We start from the raw sequence: 13,731 nt of genomic DNA, 5'->3' as shown, positions 1-13,731 counted from the left end.
GGGGTGAACAGCGAGCGGCTCATTATCATTTAAAGGAACAGGTGCTGAAAGCGGGCGTTCTGAACAGGGCTGTTTACACAGGGGGAGAACACTGCTGTGGGGCTTTTCTTTAATGTAACTGTGACTTCCAGATAATTATTCATTATTTACACTGTTAATAAGAGAACAGACGGCCTCTGTTCTGGGTTTGCACTCCTGCGTTATGAAGCACGTGTGTAAACAGGGGTCTGTAAATCCTTGGATTCAGAGATAGATTTCTAGATTACTACAGATTATGAGAGTCATGTTTCTTCTCTGTATGCAGCACGGCTAGAAATACACACACAGGTCGGATGGGTGTGTTTACGTGTGTTTAGATGAGGAGGAGGAAGTGCAGAGGTCAGATCTCACGGCTCGTACGTGAGTGACGAAGACAAACAAACGTCTCGTAGGAGAATCTGATCTGACACAGAACTGCGTGGAATTACGCCACGATCCACCGTCTACGGACTGAGCTCCGGATCCCTCTCTGGACGGGGGCAGTAATCCCACACACACACACTGAGACACAGAGGGAACTGAGCTTAGAGAGAACAGGAGGCTACAGATCACACACACACACACACACACACACACACACACACGAGAATAACTTCAGAATAACAAACAAAACGAAGCACGATTACTTTGTTCTTACTGTACAGTAACGACTGCTCACATGCTCTCGCTCTCTTCTTTGTTTCATTTCTCTCACTCTGTCTCTCGCTTTCTCTCCATCTTTCAGTCTCTCCCTCTCACATGCCCTCACTGTCTCTCCTTGTCTCACTCTGTCTCTTTTGCACTCTCTCCTTGTCTCAATCACTCTGTATCTCTCACTCTTTCTCGTTCTCTCACCCTAGCTCCCCTCGTCTCTCTTGCACTCCGTTTCTCTTTCTCTCCCCCCATTTCTGTCTCTCTCAAGGTCATTTGAGGTTCTCAGACTCCTTGTTCTGAACAGACTCCTTCTCTGGTAAAACCCCTGGTAAATTCTGTAATCCAGCAGCACACTTCAACCGAGAAAAAGGCTAAACAAAATTAACCTACAGTCAATCAAGCTGTGGTAAGTGTCTTTAAACCCCCCTCCAGTGAAAATCCAGAGTTTAGCTCTGTATGTGTGTGTGTGTGTGTGTGTGTGTGTGTGTGTGTGTGTGTGTGTGTGTGTGTGTGAATATGTGCTGCTCTTTCTGTTCTCCTGATCTCTAGGTGGGACTGAGGGTTATGAGTTTGTCTGGAGCTGAAGTGTTTCACTCGTCCTATACTCAGCCTATAAAGCACAGGGGGGTGGTGTGTGTGTGTGGTGGTGGGGTGAGGTGTGTGTGTGTGTGTGGGGGGGGGGGGTCCTCTGCTTTGCATGGCTGTGATTAAATTTCTTTATGTACTTAGAATAAATCCTGATTTAGTTAAAGCTTTACAGTACAGATTTCACAGATCATATCTCTTCAAAACTCATTTCCATCTCATGTCACTGAGCAACCTAAATCCATCGGGATAATCAGCGCCAAGGAGGATCCTTCCTGTGATCCGGCACAATCGCTATACTGCGCCAACACACACACACACACACACACACACACCCCAACAATGAGCAAGACATAACTAAATAGTGTTGTCAAAAAAGACTGAACTCTTCTCTAAATGTTACAACCATTCATTCATTTTGTTCATTCATTTATTCATTCATCGTCATTTGGGCTCTACATGGAGTCATTGGGTGCAAGGCAGGAACACGCCAGGAATTTATTCACTCACTCAGTCACTCACATTCTCCCTCACCCAGTCATTCACATTATCCCTCACCCAGTCATTCACACTCACACCCACCCAGCCTCTCACATTATCCCTCACCCAGTCATTCACATTATCCCTCACTCAGTCATTCACACTCACACTCACCCAGTCACTCACTCACCCATTGATTCACACTCACACCCACCCAGCCACCCACATTCTCTCTCACCCAATCACTCACACTCACCCAGCCACTCACTCACACTCTCCCTCACACAGTCACTCACTCACTCACTCTCCCTCACCCAGTCACTCACTCACTCAGCCACTCATTCACTCACTCACTCACCCAGTCACTCACACACACACAAACACACACACACACACACACCAAAATAACGAGATGCATAATTTTATTTCCAAAACCAAACCAGACAACAGCGAACCATAACTGTAATCCTCTCTCTCTCACACTGTTAGAAGCCGCTGGATGAGCAGCAGTTCCACTAGCAGCTGATGCAGGAAAAGCCACATCTGATTACGTCAGGAACGAGAACTCCCTCGTCTCCAGAGGCGAGCGTTCCCAGCGCCGTTCGCCAGGGGCTCAAACTGTGTCTGAAACAGAAGGTGGAGACACCGATACCTTGCTGCATGTGCTGTCTCGTGAGTCAGTGCCTCCGAAGGCAGCGTTTTGACACAAAGACACCAATCAGATTTGAGACCCACAAGGTAGAAAGGAACTAGCAGGAATAGTTCCAGCTTTGGACGTTGTGGCACAACAAGCAGGCGACAATCACACGATTCAGACACGACTCGGGGTCCTCCTCCCTCCGACAGCATTTAGGACGTTTCAGACACTGCCCAAATACTGGTCATGCATCCAGCTGGAGGACAAACCCTGCAAAAGCAGGACCTGGGAAGCCGCCGCAGAGATACATTTAATGCTCTTACAAGACTTCGCATGTCTCTGAGGATTTTTTTTTTCCACAAATGTAGGACACAATTTGTTCCACTTAAGCCAGGGTGGCTGCTCTGGCATTTGACATTGTTTGAATAATCCCACATGAGCAGAGAGGACTGTCCGTGGAGCACAATCCCACCGCTGCAGGGTACACTCTGACATCACGCTCCATTACCAAGACGCCTGGAGCTTCCTAGAAATACTGAAATCACTCGAGCTCTCACCCTAACCAGCCTTTATCCTTTCCTCTGCTACCTCCCTCCTCCTCCTCCTCCTCCTCTCACTCCTCTTCATCCTCCTCCTCTCACTCCTCCTCCTCCTCTAACTCCTCTTCATCCTCCTCCTCCTCCTCTCACTACTCCTCCTCTTCCTTCTCTCACTCCTCTTCATCGTCCTCCTCTCACTCCTCATCCTCTCACTAATCCTCCTCTCAATCCTCCTCTTACTTCTCCTCCTCTCAATCCTCCTCCTCCTTCTCTCACTCCTCTTCATCCTCCTCCTCTCACTCCTCTTCATCCTCTTCCTCTCACTCCTCCTCCTCCTCCTCCTCTTCATCCTCCTCCTCCTCCTTCTCTCAATCCTCCTCCTCCTCCTCTCCTCCTCTCACTACTCCTCCTCCTCCTTCCCTCAATCCTCCTCCTCTAACTCCTCTCACTACTCCTCCTCCTCATTCTCTCAATCCTCCTTCTCCTTTTCTCACTCCTCTTCATCCTCTTCCTCTCACTCCTCATCCTCTCACTACTCCTCCTCTCACTACTCCTCCTCCTCTTTCTCTCACTCCTCTTCATCCTCCTCCTCTCACTCCTCATCCTCTCACTAGTCCTCCTCCTCTCACTCCTCATCCTCTCACTACTCCTCCTCCTCTCACTCCTCTTCATCCTCCTCCTCCTCCTTCCCCTCTCCCTCCTCCTCCTCTCACCCCTCTTCCTCCTCAAGCTCTCACTCCTCTTCATCCTTCTCTCATTCATCCTCTTTCTCCTCCTCTCACTCCTCATCCTCTCACTCCTCTTTCTCCTCTCACTTCTTCTCCTCCTCTCCCTCCTTCTCCTCTCACTCCTCCTCCTTCTCCTCCTCTTACTCATCCTCTCAATCCCCCTCCTACTCCTCCTTTTACTCCTCATCCTCTCAATCCTCCTCCTCCTTCTCTCACTCCTCTTCATCCTCCTCCTCTCACTCCTCATCCTCTCACTACTCCTCCTCCTCTTTCTCTCACTCCTCCTCCTCTTCCTTTTCCTCTCCCTCCTCCTTCTCTTTCACACCTCTTCCTTCTCTAACTCCTCATCCTCCCACTCCTCTTCATCCTTCTCTCATTCATCCTCCTTTTCCTCCTCTCACTCCTCCTTCTCCTCTCACTTCTTCTCCTCCTCTCACTCCTCTCCCTCCTTCTCCTCTCACTCCTCTTCCTCCTTCTCTCACTCCTCCTTCTCCTTCTCTTACTCATCCTCTCAATCCTCCTCCTCCTTCTCTCACTCCTACTCCTCCTCCTTCTCCTCATTTCATTCCTCCTCCTCCTACAATTTCTTATCCTCGTCTCACTCCTCCTTCTCCTCATCTCATTCCTCTTCCTCCTCCTCCTCCAACTCCTCATCCTCTCTCTCCTCCTCCTTCTCCTCTCACTTCTCCTGCTCCTTCTCCTCTTCTCACTACTCTCACTCCTCCTCCTTCTCCTCATTTCTTCTCCTCTCACTCCTTCTCTTTCTCCTCCTCTCACTCCTCCTCCTTCTCCTCTCACTCCTCCTGGAAGAGGATTCTCCTCTTCTCACTACTCTCACTCCACCTCCTCCTCCTTCTCCTCATTTCTTCTCCTCCTTCTCCTCCTCTCACTCCTCCTCCTTCCCCTCCTCACTCCTCATCCTCTCACTCCTCCTCCTCTTCCTCCTCCAACTCCTCATCCTCTAAATCCTCCTCCTTCTCCACCTCTCACTCCTCCTCCTCATCCTCTCACTTCTGTTCCTTCTCCTCTCCCTCCTCCCTCTCACTCCTCATCCTTCTCCTCCTCTCACTCCTCTTCCTCCTCAAACTCCTCATCCTCTCACTCCTCCTCCTTCCCCTCATCTTACTCCTCCTCCTTCTCCTCTCACTCCTCCTCCTTCTCCTCCTCTCACTCCTCTTCCTCCTCAAACTCCTCATCCTCTCACTCCTCCTCCTTCTCCTCCTCTCACTCCTCTTCCTCCTCAAACTCCTCATCCTCTCACTCCTCCTCCTTCTCCTCATCTCACTCCTTCTCCTTCTCCTCTCACTCCTCCTCCTTCTCATCCTCTCACTCCTCCCCCTTCTCCTCTCACTTCTTCTCCTCTTCCTCTCCCTCCTCCCTCTCCCCATCCTCCTTCCTAAACTGACTCTGGGGGCTGAATTAGAGCCAAGTCTGAACACGCCTGACGCTACTGAGTTTGTTAGAAACTACAGAGAGTAGAACAGTTCGCTGATTACACATCAAGGCTGAGGGATTAAGCCTAGTCCTGGGTTTTATTTTCCGTTTACGATCTCCACTCCACAGCTGGCTTTAATACACACCTGGGGACCTGGCCCTGGATCTAATGAAGACTTATTTTCATTCAAAACCAACGTTGTGACGGAGTATTTGTGCATTACGCCATATGAAGCAAATCACAGACGAGTGCATACGTGCGAGCAGTGCCATCTAACCCACTAAACAAACCACTACCTGTTGCCAGGCAACATAGAGGGGTCGACTCTTTGGTGTGCAACTTGTGTTGTTGAAAATGTAGTACATGGAAAACGCCAGGAGAAAATCGCCATCCTTCCATCCTGCATTTTTTTTCGCTGTGTCACGCCGGGGTTCTGTCATTCCCTGCCAGTCTGTCTCCATCCTTCTCTCACTCCATCTCTCCTTCTTGTCTCTGACATTCCTGGCCATGGGTACTGAGCTTTATTTTTACACCTCACTCTCTCCGTATAAGGTGAAACGTACATACACATGAAAGGATTCATGAAGTGAATGGATGAATGAGTGAGAATGACGGCTCCTCTGCGCTGGACTGGTTTGTTGTGATCTGTTTCTCTGTGACATCAGTGAGCAGTGTTTTAGGTAATAGCTCACCATATATATATCATAGCATATTTAAATCTGCATGAGTGGCGAATGAGCAAGGATTAGTCAGGCGTGACTAGTAGGGAGTGAATAACAGTGTGTGGATAGCAGGGAGTATAAAGTAGGGAATAAGTAGCACGGAGTGAGAAGTAAGGACTGAGTACTGAGTTTTAAGGAGGGAATATTCCAGTATAGTGAGTAACATACGTGGGTAACAAGGAGTAATAGGGTGTGAGTAGTAAAAAGTGAGTAGTAAGGAGTGTGTAGTAAAGAGTAAGTAGTAGGGAGTGTGCAGTAAGCAGGTAATAGTGAGAAGTGAGTAGTAGGGAGTGATTCGTAAGTAGTGAGTAGTTAGTAATAAGGGGGGGTGAGTAGGGAGCGAGTTGTATGGAGTGAGAATTAGGAAGTGTGTAGTGAGTAGTGAGTAATAAGAAGAGAGTAGTAGGGCGACGCAAGGAGTGTGTAGTAAGAAGAAATTAGTAGGGAGTGAGTAGTAGGGAGAAGTGAGGAGTGAGTAGTAAGAAGAAAGTAGTAGGGAGAAATGAGGAGTGACAAGTAAGAACTGAGTAGTAGGGAGAAGTGAGGAGTGAGTATTAAGAAGAGAGTAGTAGGGAGTGAGGAGTGAGTAGTAAGAAGAGAGTAGTAAGTAGTGAGTAGTAAGGAGAAGTGAGGAGTGAGTAATAAGAAGAGAGTAGTAGGGAGTGAGTAGTAAGAAGAGAGTAGTAGGGCGACACGAGGAGTGTGTAGTAAGAAGAGAGTAGTAGGGAGTGAGTAGTAGGGAAAATTGAGGAGTGAGTAATAAGAAGAGAGTGGTAGGGTGACGTGAGGAGTGTGTAGTAAGAAGAGAGTAGTAGGGAGTGAGTAGTAGGGAGAATTGAGGAGTGAGTAATAAGAAGAGAGTAGTAGGGTGACGCGAGGAGTGTGTAGTAAGAAGAGAGTTGTAGGGAGAAGTGAGGAGTGAGTAGTAAGAAGAGAGTAGTAGGGAGTGAGGAGTAAGAAGAGAGTAGTAGGGCGACGCGAGGAGTGTGTAGTAAGAAGAGAGTAGTAGGGAGTGAAAAGTAGGGAGAATTGAGGAGTGAGTAATAAGAGGAGAGTGGTAGGGTGATGTGAGGAGTGTGTAGTAAGAAGAGAGTAGTAGGGAGTGAGTAGTAGGGAGAATTGAGGAGTGAGTAATAAGAAGAGAGTAGTAGGGTGACGCGAGGAGTGTGTAGTAAGAAGAGAGTAGTAGGGAGAAGTGAGGAGTGAGTAGTAAGAAGAGTGTAGTAGGGAGTGAGGAGTGTGTAGTAAGAAGAAAGTAGTAGGGAGTGAGGAGTGTGTAGTAAGAAGAAAGTAGTAGGGAGTGAGTAGTAAGAAGAGAGTAGTAGGGCGACGCGAGGAGTGTGTAGTAAGAAGAGAGTAGTAGGGAGTGAATAGTAGGGAGAATTGAGGAGTGAGTAATAAGAAGAGAGTAGTAGGGTGACGTGAGGAGTGTGTAGTAAGAAGAGAGTAGTAGGGAGTGAGTAGTAGGGAGAATTGAGGAGTGAGTAATAAGAAGAGAGTGGTAGGGTGACGCGAGGAGTGTGTAGTAAGAAGAGAGTAGTAGGGAGAAGTGAGGAGTGAGTAGTAAGAAGAGAGTAGTAGGGAGTGAGGAGTGTGTAGTAAGAAGAAAGTAGTAGGGAGTGAGTAGTAGGGAGAAGTGAGGAGTGAGTAGTACGAAGAGAGTAGTAGGGAGTGAGGAGTGAGTAGTAAGAAGAAAGTAGTAGGGAGTGAGTAGTAGGGAGAAGTGAGGAGTGAGTAGTAAGAAGAGAGTAGTAGGGAGTGAGGAGTGAGTAGTAAGAAGAAAGTAGTAGGGAGTGAGGAGTGAGTAGTAAGAAGAGAGTAGTAGGGAGAAGTGAGGAGTGAGTAGTAAGAAGAGAGTAGTAGGGAGTGAGTAGTGAGTAGTAAGAAGAAAGTAGTGGGGAGTGAGTAGTAAGAAGAGAGTAGCAGGGAGAAGTGAGGAGTGAGTAGTAAGAAGAGAGTAGTAGGGAGAATTGAGGAGTGAGTAGTAAGAAGAAAGTAGTAGGGAGTGAGTAGGGAGTTAGTAGGTAGGGAGTAGAGAGGGGTACAAAGGGGTGAGTAGAAGAGTGTGAGTAGTAAGGAGTGTGTGGTGAGGAGTGAGTACCTAGTAGTAGGGTGTGAGTAGTAAATAGTGAGAAGTAGAGAGTGAGTAGTGAGGAGTAGGGAGTACTGAGGATTGAGGGAAGGGAGTGAGTATTAAGGAGTGTGTAGTGAGTGGTAGTAGAGTAGTAGTGGAGTAGTAGTAGTAGTAGTAGAGTGGTAGTAATGAGTAGTAAATAGTGAGTAGTAACAAGAGAATAGTATGGAGTGAGTAGCAGGGAGTTAGGAGTGTGAGGGGTGAGTAGTAAAGAGCAAGTAGAAAGGATTGTGTGATGAGTAGTAAGGAGTAAGAAGCAGGGAGTGAGGAGTGAGTAATATGTGGTGTGAGATGATAGATGTATGGATGTACTAATAAAGCAACACTTAAGACTTGATGTTTTTGCTCCTGGGCTCCCCCTACTTCAGAATGGAAAAAATGAAATTGGGGGTGGTTTCCTACCCTCTTCCAAAAGTTACATAATGCAGTTTCTGCAGTGCTGAGCCCGGAGAAGCAACAAAAGAGGCTCTATCCGCCCTTTTACAGCTCAGTGGAGAATCACAATAAATTTGATGCTGACATTTCAAAGTAGAAATACTACCTAGTGTTGCTTTAATGACTTGCATATGGAATGTAATTAGAAAACTGGCTCACAGACCAAAAAAGATTAATACTGCACAGTAATGCTGCATTTGGACTGGAACCAAAGACATAATGGACATCAATAGGAGAGGAAGTACTGCAGTAAAAGACGAGGGAGGAATAAAGAACCGTACGTGGCTCTGGCTCACCTTGGGCTGAGGTTCCACCACCTCCACGACCTGGTTTCGGTTCATGAGGCCCTTGACCATGCCCTCCACGGAGCTGTTGAACTTCATGAAGAGCACGTACGTGGCGTAGGCCAGCAGCAGCGTGATGCTCTCCCAGTAGCTGATGTAGTTGTCCAAGAAGAAGACGATGAGCATGATCAGGCCCAGGATGTAGAAGGACACGTCCCGGAAGAGGGGCCACCACGTCAGGTTGAGGATCTCTTTGGAGAAGACGGCGCACATCCCGATCACAAAGAGGATGTTGAAGACGGCCGAGCCCACGATGGTGCCGATGCCCACGTTGCTGTGTGAGATGAAAACGCCGATCACGGATGTAAAGAGCTCAGGGGCCGAGCCTCCCGCGGCCATGAAGGTGGCGCCGGCCACGTCGTCCGAGATAACCAGCTTCTCGGTGATGACCGTAAGGGCGGGGACGAAGAACTCGTCGCACACTATAGCCAGCGCGATGAACATGTAGAGCATGCCGATCATGTGCAGCACCACCGCTCCCCGGCGCCTCTCTTCCAGCGTGAACAGGTCCTCGGGGTACTCCCCCTGGCTCTCGTTGGCCTCCGCCGGCGCCGAGGAGCGCATGGCTTCGGGTACATCTTCCGACAGGTTGTCGTGGCTGCCCACCTGAGCAGAGAGTAGTGTCCTGTGAGGGGCGGGGCCCTGAAGCTCCTCCCACTGGGAGGCCGAGCCCCATGAGAAAAAGGCACGCAGGGAGAAGGGAACGGAGCTTATTGCTAAGAGGCCGAGGAGGAGCGCGAGCACTCGGATGGCTTGCAGCTTCCTCCGGACACGCGGCAGTCGCTGACCCATGGCGGTACACTCAGCTAGCAGACTGTGTCACGGCGCTTATCAAACACCATGCATGCTGCTGCCGCTGCGCAGGGGAATCAGCTGGATCCAGATGTGCTTCAGCAATCCAGAGGCTTCCTCATAGTAGCCTGCGTTATAATAAGAACAACAACAAGGCAAGGTCAGTGCCACGCGCTGCACAAAGTCAACAATATGAATCCAATCAACGTGCCATGCACACACACATACTGTTTGATATTAACTCTGAGGCAATCTGTGTGTGTGTGTGTGAGAGAGAGAGAGAGAGAGAGAGAGAAAGCAGGCCCACGGGAAGGTCTCTCAGTGCTGACTGGCTCCTGTGCTCAGCTGTCTGCACGCTCAAGGTCACCGTGAAACGATGCAATGTCAAAACCATCTCCGACAGAAGAGATTAAATGCATCCATCGCCGCTCATCCCAGATTCAGCCACCCACATTGTTTATAGCCATCTCCAGCTCCTGCGCTCTTTCTACGTGCTCCCCCTAACCGTCCAAGGCTCAGGTAGTCAAAGCACGCTTTCAGAGAAAAAGGCAAACAGGCAAGGCAGACAGGTGCTGGGTTTCCAGGGGTACAGAAGCACGTCAGCCCTTACATGTTACTGTAGAAACTGTGCGGTGCACGCTATTATTAGGCTTTACATTAGGCATCACTGGGCTCTACAGCAGAGACCAAAACTGCATTGTCAGGCACACACACACACACACAGTGCCAGACTCTCAAATTCAGGCTCAAAGCTCACTGAGCCTTGGGGAAAAAGAGCACAGGAAACCCTGATCAACTGGACGTCTCTATCATTTATCCAGCTCTAATTAAAACCTAACACTAGCGCTAAACTCATCTTGTTGACACGTCTGTTAAAATGACAGCTACCTATAAATCGAGGACTTTAAAGCAACACTAGGTAGTATTTTCACCTTAAAATTACAGTTTGAAAATCATAGTGATGTCCCACTGAGCTGTAACAGGGAGAATAACAGAGTGTCTTTGCTAATACAGCCTCAGCACTGCAGACACTGCACTGTCCAACTTTTGCAGGAGGGTTGGAACCACCCATATCCCTCCTCTGATTTCAGGACAGTGCTGTAAAAGAATGAGTACATTACACTATTTCAACACTAAGCTGAGTTAGTTACCAGTCAGAGCACTTAAATAAGCTTTAAACAATGTAAAAACTAAAGAATCGCCCCCAGTCCTGACCCCAGAGAGCAAGATCTGACCTCAGCAACATTAGCCATTAGCGTTAGCTTTAGCCAAACGACCTTGCGGAGTAAGTGAGGGTCTGTCAGAGTTGGGTACGCACCTGTTGGGTTAAATTTGACACTACATTTCAGACTATTATTCGTTCAAAGTCGCGTTGTCATCATGAATGACAAAACTCGAGTCTGTTTACTGGTCACGCAGACTAGCACCTCGTTAGCATTACCCTGTGGTCGCCGCGTCAGCGTAAACCTCCCTTTTCTGAAACAAAATAAGTAAAAATATATAGTGTGTTTAGGTGAAAAACGCACTGCTCTCTCATCAGTCTACAACAGACACTGAACTGAAGGAAAAACCATTATGAGTTCACTGCTGTGCTTGTGATGTCACAAATACCAACACTATACGCATATATATATATATATCTGTTCATGCCGAAGTTAGAATAGTTTCTGAAACGAACTTCATATAAGCTGTGTTTGTTAAACAGAACAGCCAATCAGAACAGAGGTCATTTACATATAACATCCTTAAAGGAAAAGTAACAAAAACCAAAGCTCATTAAGATTAATTTACAACATGGTGTATAATTTGATTGAATACGGCCTGTCCTGTGTCACTGATGAAGGACTAGAGGACGAGCGACAAACACTGTGCAGCGACAGATGAGCTACTGTCTCTGACTTTACATCTACAAGGTGGACCAACGAGGGAGGAGTGTCTCACAGAGTGGACAGAGAGTGGACACAGGGTTTAAAAACTCCAGCTGCACTGCTGTGTCTGATCCACTCTACACCAGCACAACACACACTAACACACCACCACCACGTCAGTGTCACTGCAGCGCTGAGAATGATCCACCACCACATCACACCTGCTCTGTGGGGGTCCTGAGCGCTGAGGGACAGGGGGAGAGGGGGGGTGACAAAGTATGCAGAGCAACAGATGGACCACAGCCTGTAGTAGTGCTCCTGTGTGGTCAGTGGAGCTGAGAGAATGAACAGTGAGTGGAGAATCAAAGAGGTGACTTTAATGTGAAAACCAGCAAATTTAATGTCAACACAAAACTGTGCTGCTGCTGAATCGGATGAAATAAATGTACAATATACAGTTATATGAATGTGTGTTAGTATATTACACTACAGACTGGAAACGCCAAAACAAGGAGATGACACCTTAAAAACAATAAATAAACACGAATAAAGGACAGAGTTAATCACCTTTACTCACGTTGAGAGCTGCTCGTTGGAAGCCAGCGCGCGTCCGTGCCTCAGGCACCTCTCTCTCTCTCTCACTCTCTCTCCTCTCGCTCTCTCTCTCTCACTCACACTTTCTCTCTCTCTCGGATGGTGACGGCGATGATGATGATGCTGCTCTTTAGAGGCGGAGCTCCGAGCGCAATGCATTTTCATGATGGGCAGTCCGAATCGGTTGAATTGAACCGAATCCTTCAAACTCGGTTTAAACGAATCGAGTTAAATGATTCATTGTTTTATAAGTATTCTCAACGGTATAAATTCCTGCAAATATTTCTCAACACAGTCTTACCACTATACAATAAAACTATTTGTTCTTTAGACTGTTAGATAAATTGAGCAGTATCCAAAAACGATTGGTTAAAAACAAAGTGAACTGCCACCAGTCCTGTACCCATAGAGCAGGATCTTACCTCAGAAACATTAGCCATTAGCGTTAGCTTTAGCCAAACGGCCCTGCGGTGAGGTTTAGAGTCTGTCACTGTTGCTAACACTCTTTTTGGTTTAAAACAGACACATTTCAGATTATTATTATCTCAAAGTCATGTTGTTGCCCTGAGTGATATATCTCTGTTTACTGGTCACGCAGAATAGCACTTTATTAGTCAGAGTAGACCTCGGCTTTCTTCCTTTTCTGAAACAAAACACTTTGAAATACAGTATTTAAAGATTAAAAACCTACTGACCTACCACCCGTCTAAATGTGGAAACTAATCTACAGCTCATTATGAATTCCCTGCTGTCTGACATGAGCTTGTTTCTGTGTTGGGTTGAATTTGTGTTTTTGAGATCTGAATGTTATTTACATTTGAATTTATTGGCCTGAATTGTTCAAATCTTAATATTTAACCACCTTACAAATTTCAGTTTATCAAATGCCATATTGATATCGTTTAAAAATACAATATTCAGATAAATATATATGAAATATAAAAAGTCTGGTATGTATAGTAATAATAAATATTTATTATTTATACAGGCCTACAGCTAATTAATGGACGGACATGTTGGAGATTCTATTTAATATTTACATTTTATTAGTATTATTTCTATTGTTCTTCTACACATTGTGATGACCTACATTATGTGAGATCTTGCTGAGAAATGTTCTTTTTTTAATGTTTTGATTTTCTCATGATGGATTAATTTGAACTAAGGAATCGAATCGATTCAGGATTCGATTCAGAAGAACAGTTCATTCAAAAGTAGGGTTGAGATCTTTCTGTTGGTGATCCTCGGGGCTGACCTTCAGCTACTGTTATCGGTTCTTTTGGTTTGGTTTTGTTGTTTATTTATTTATTTACAGGTAAACAGCGTTGCTATGAGGGAGCGGTTGCCGTGGTGACGCCTATGGCAGCAGCAGCACCATGTCCCCACAAGATCCGCCCCCAGTAGAGCTGGAGCATCTCAGCTGAGCACAAAACTTTCCACTCCACTCAGCACTGCTCTGAGCTGTTATTATGAGGTGTGTGTGCTTCTGTTACAGAGGAGTACGTCACTTAACTGAGATGATCAGGGCTCTGTTTTAATTGCATCAATTGGCTTAAGTCAGCAGAAAAACTGTGCATTCAGATGTCTATAAACTTTTGGACACACAGTCAGGCACCCTGCCAACATTTACATAATCAGTTTAGTTTAAAAAACAACTGGGAATGATTAAAAAATAACAAACACACACTTCTCTGTCACGCTCACATGAACACATCTCTCAATCACTGTCAAACACACACACACACACACAGAGGCAGACAGACACA

General features: G+C 46.8%; 1 protein-coding gene across 4 annotated transcripts in view; it reads right to left on the bottom strand.

Annotated features, from left to right (window-relative positions):
• The window catches only part of LOC136686208 (sodium/potassium/calcium exchanger 2-like), a 67,627-nt gene extending 54,874 nt beyond the window's left edge, over nt 1-12,753 (bottom strand). For 2 of the 4 annotated variants that reach the window (XM_066659834.1, XM_066659837.1), the window contains exons 1-2: nt 11,939-12,030; nt 8,664-9,631 (exon numbers count right to left, since the gene is read on the bottom strand). In XM_066659834.1, coding sequence (XP_066515931.1) covers nt 8,664-9,503 — 840 coding nt within the window. In that variant the 5' untranslated portion in view covers nt 9,504-9,631; nt 11,939-12,030. Of the gene's footprint in view, nt 1-8,663; nt 9,632-11,938; nt 12,031-12,660 lie in introns of those variants that run through there. The other 2 variants (XM_066659836.1, XM_066659835.1) reach the window with 2 other exon arrangements.
• Nucleotides 12,754-13,731: the final 978 nt, after the last annotated feature.

The sequence above is a fragment of the Hoplias malabaricus genome, chromosome 2, assembly GCF_029633855.1.
Source record: "Hoplias malabaricus isolate fHopMal1 chromosome 2, fHopMal1.hap1, whole genome shotgun sequence".
Taxonomy (NCBI): domain Eukaryota; kingdom Metazoa; phylum Chordata; class Actinopteri; order Characiformes; family Erythrinidae; genus Hoplias; species Hoplias malabaricus.
Note: the sequence above shows the minus strand (reverse complement) of the source record. Positions and strands in the feature narration are given on the sequence as shown.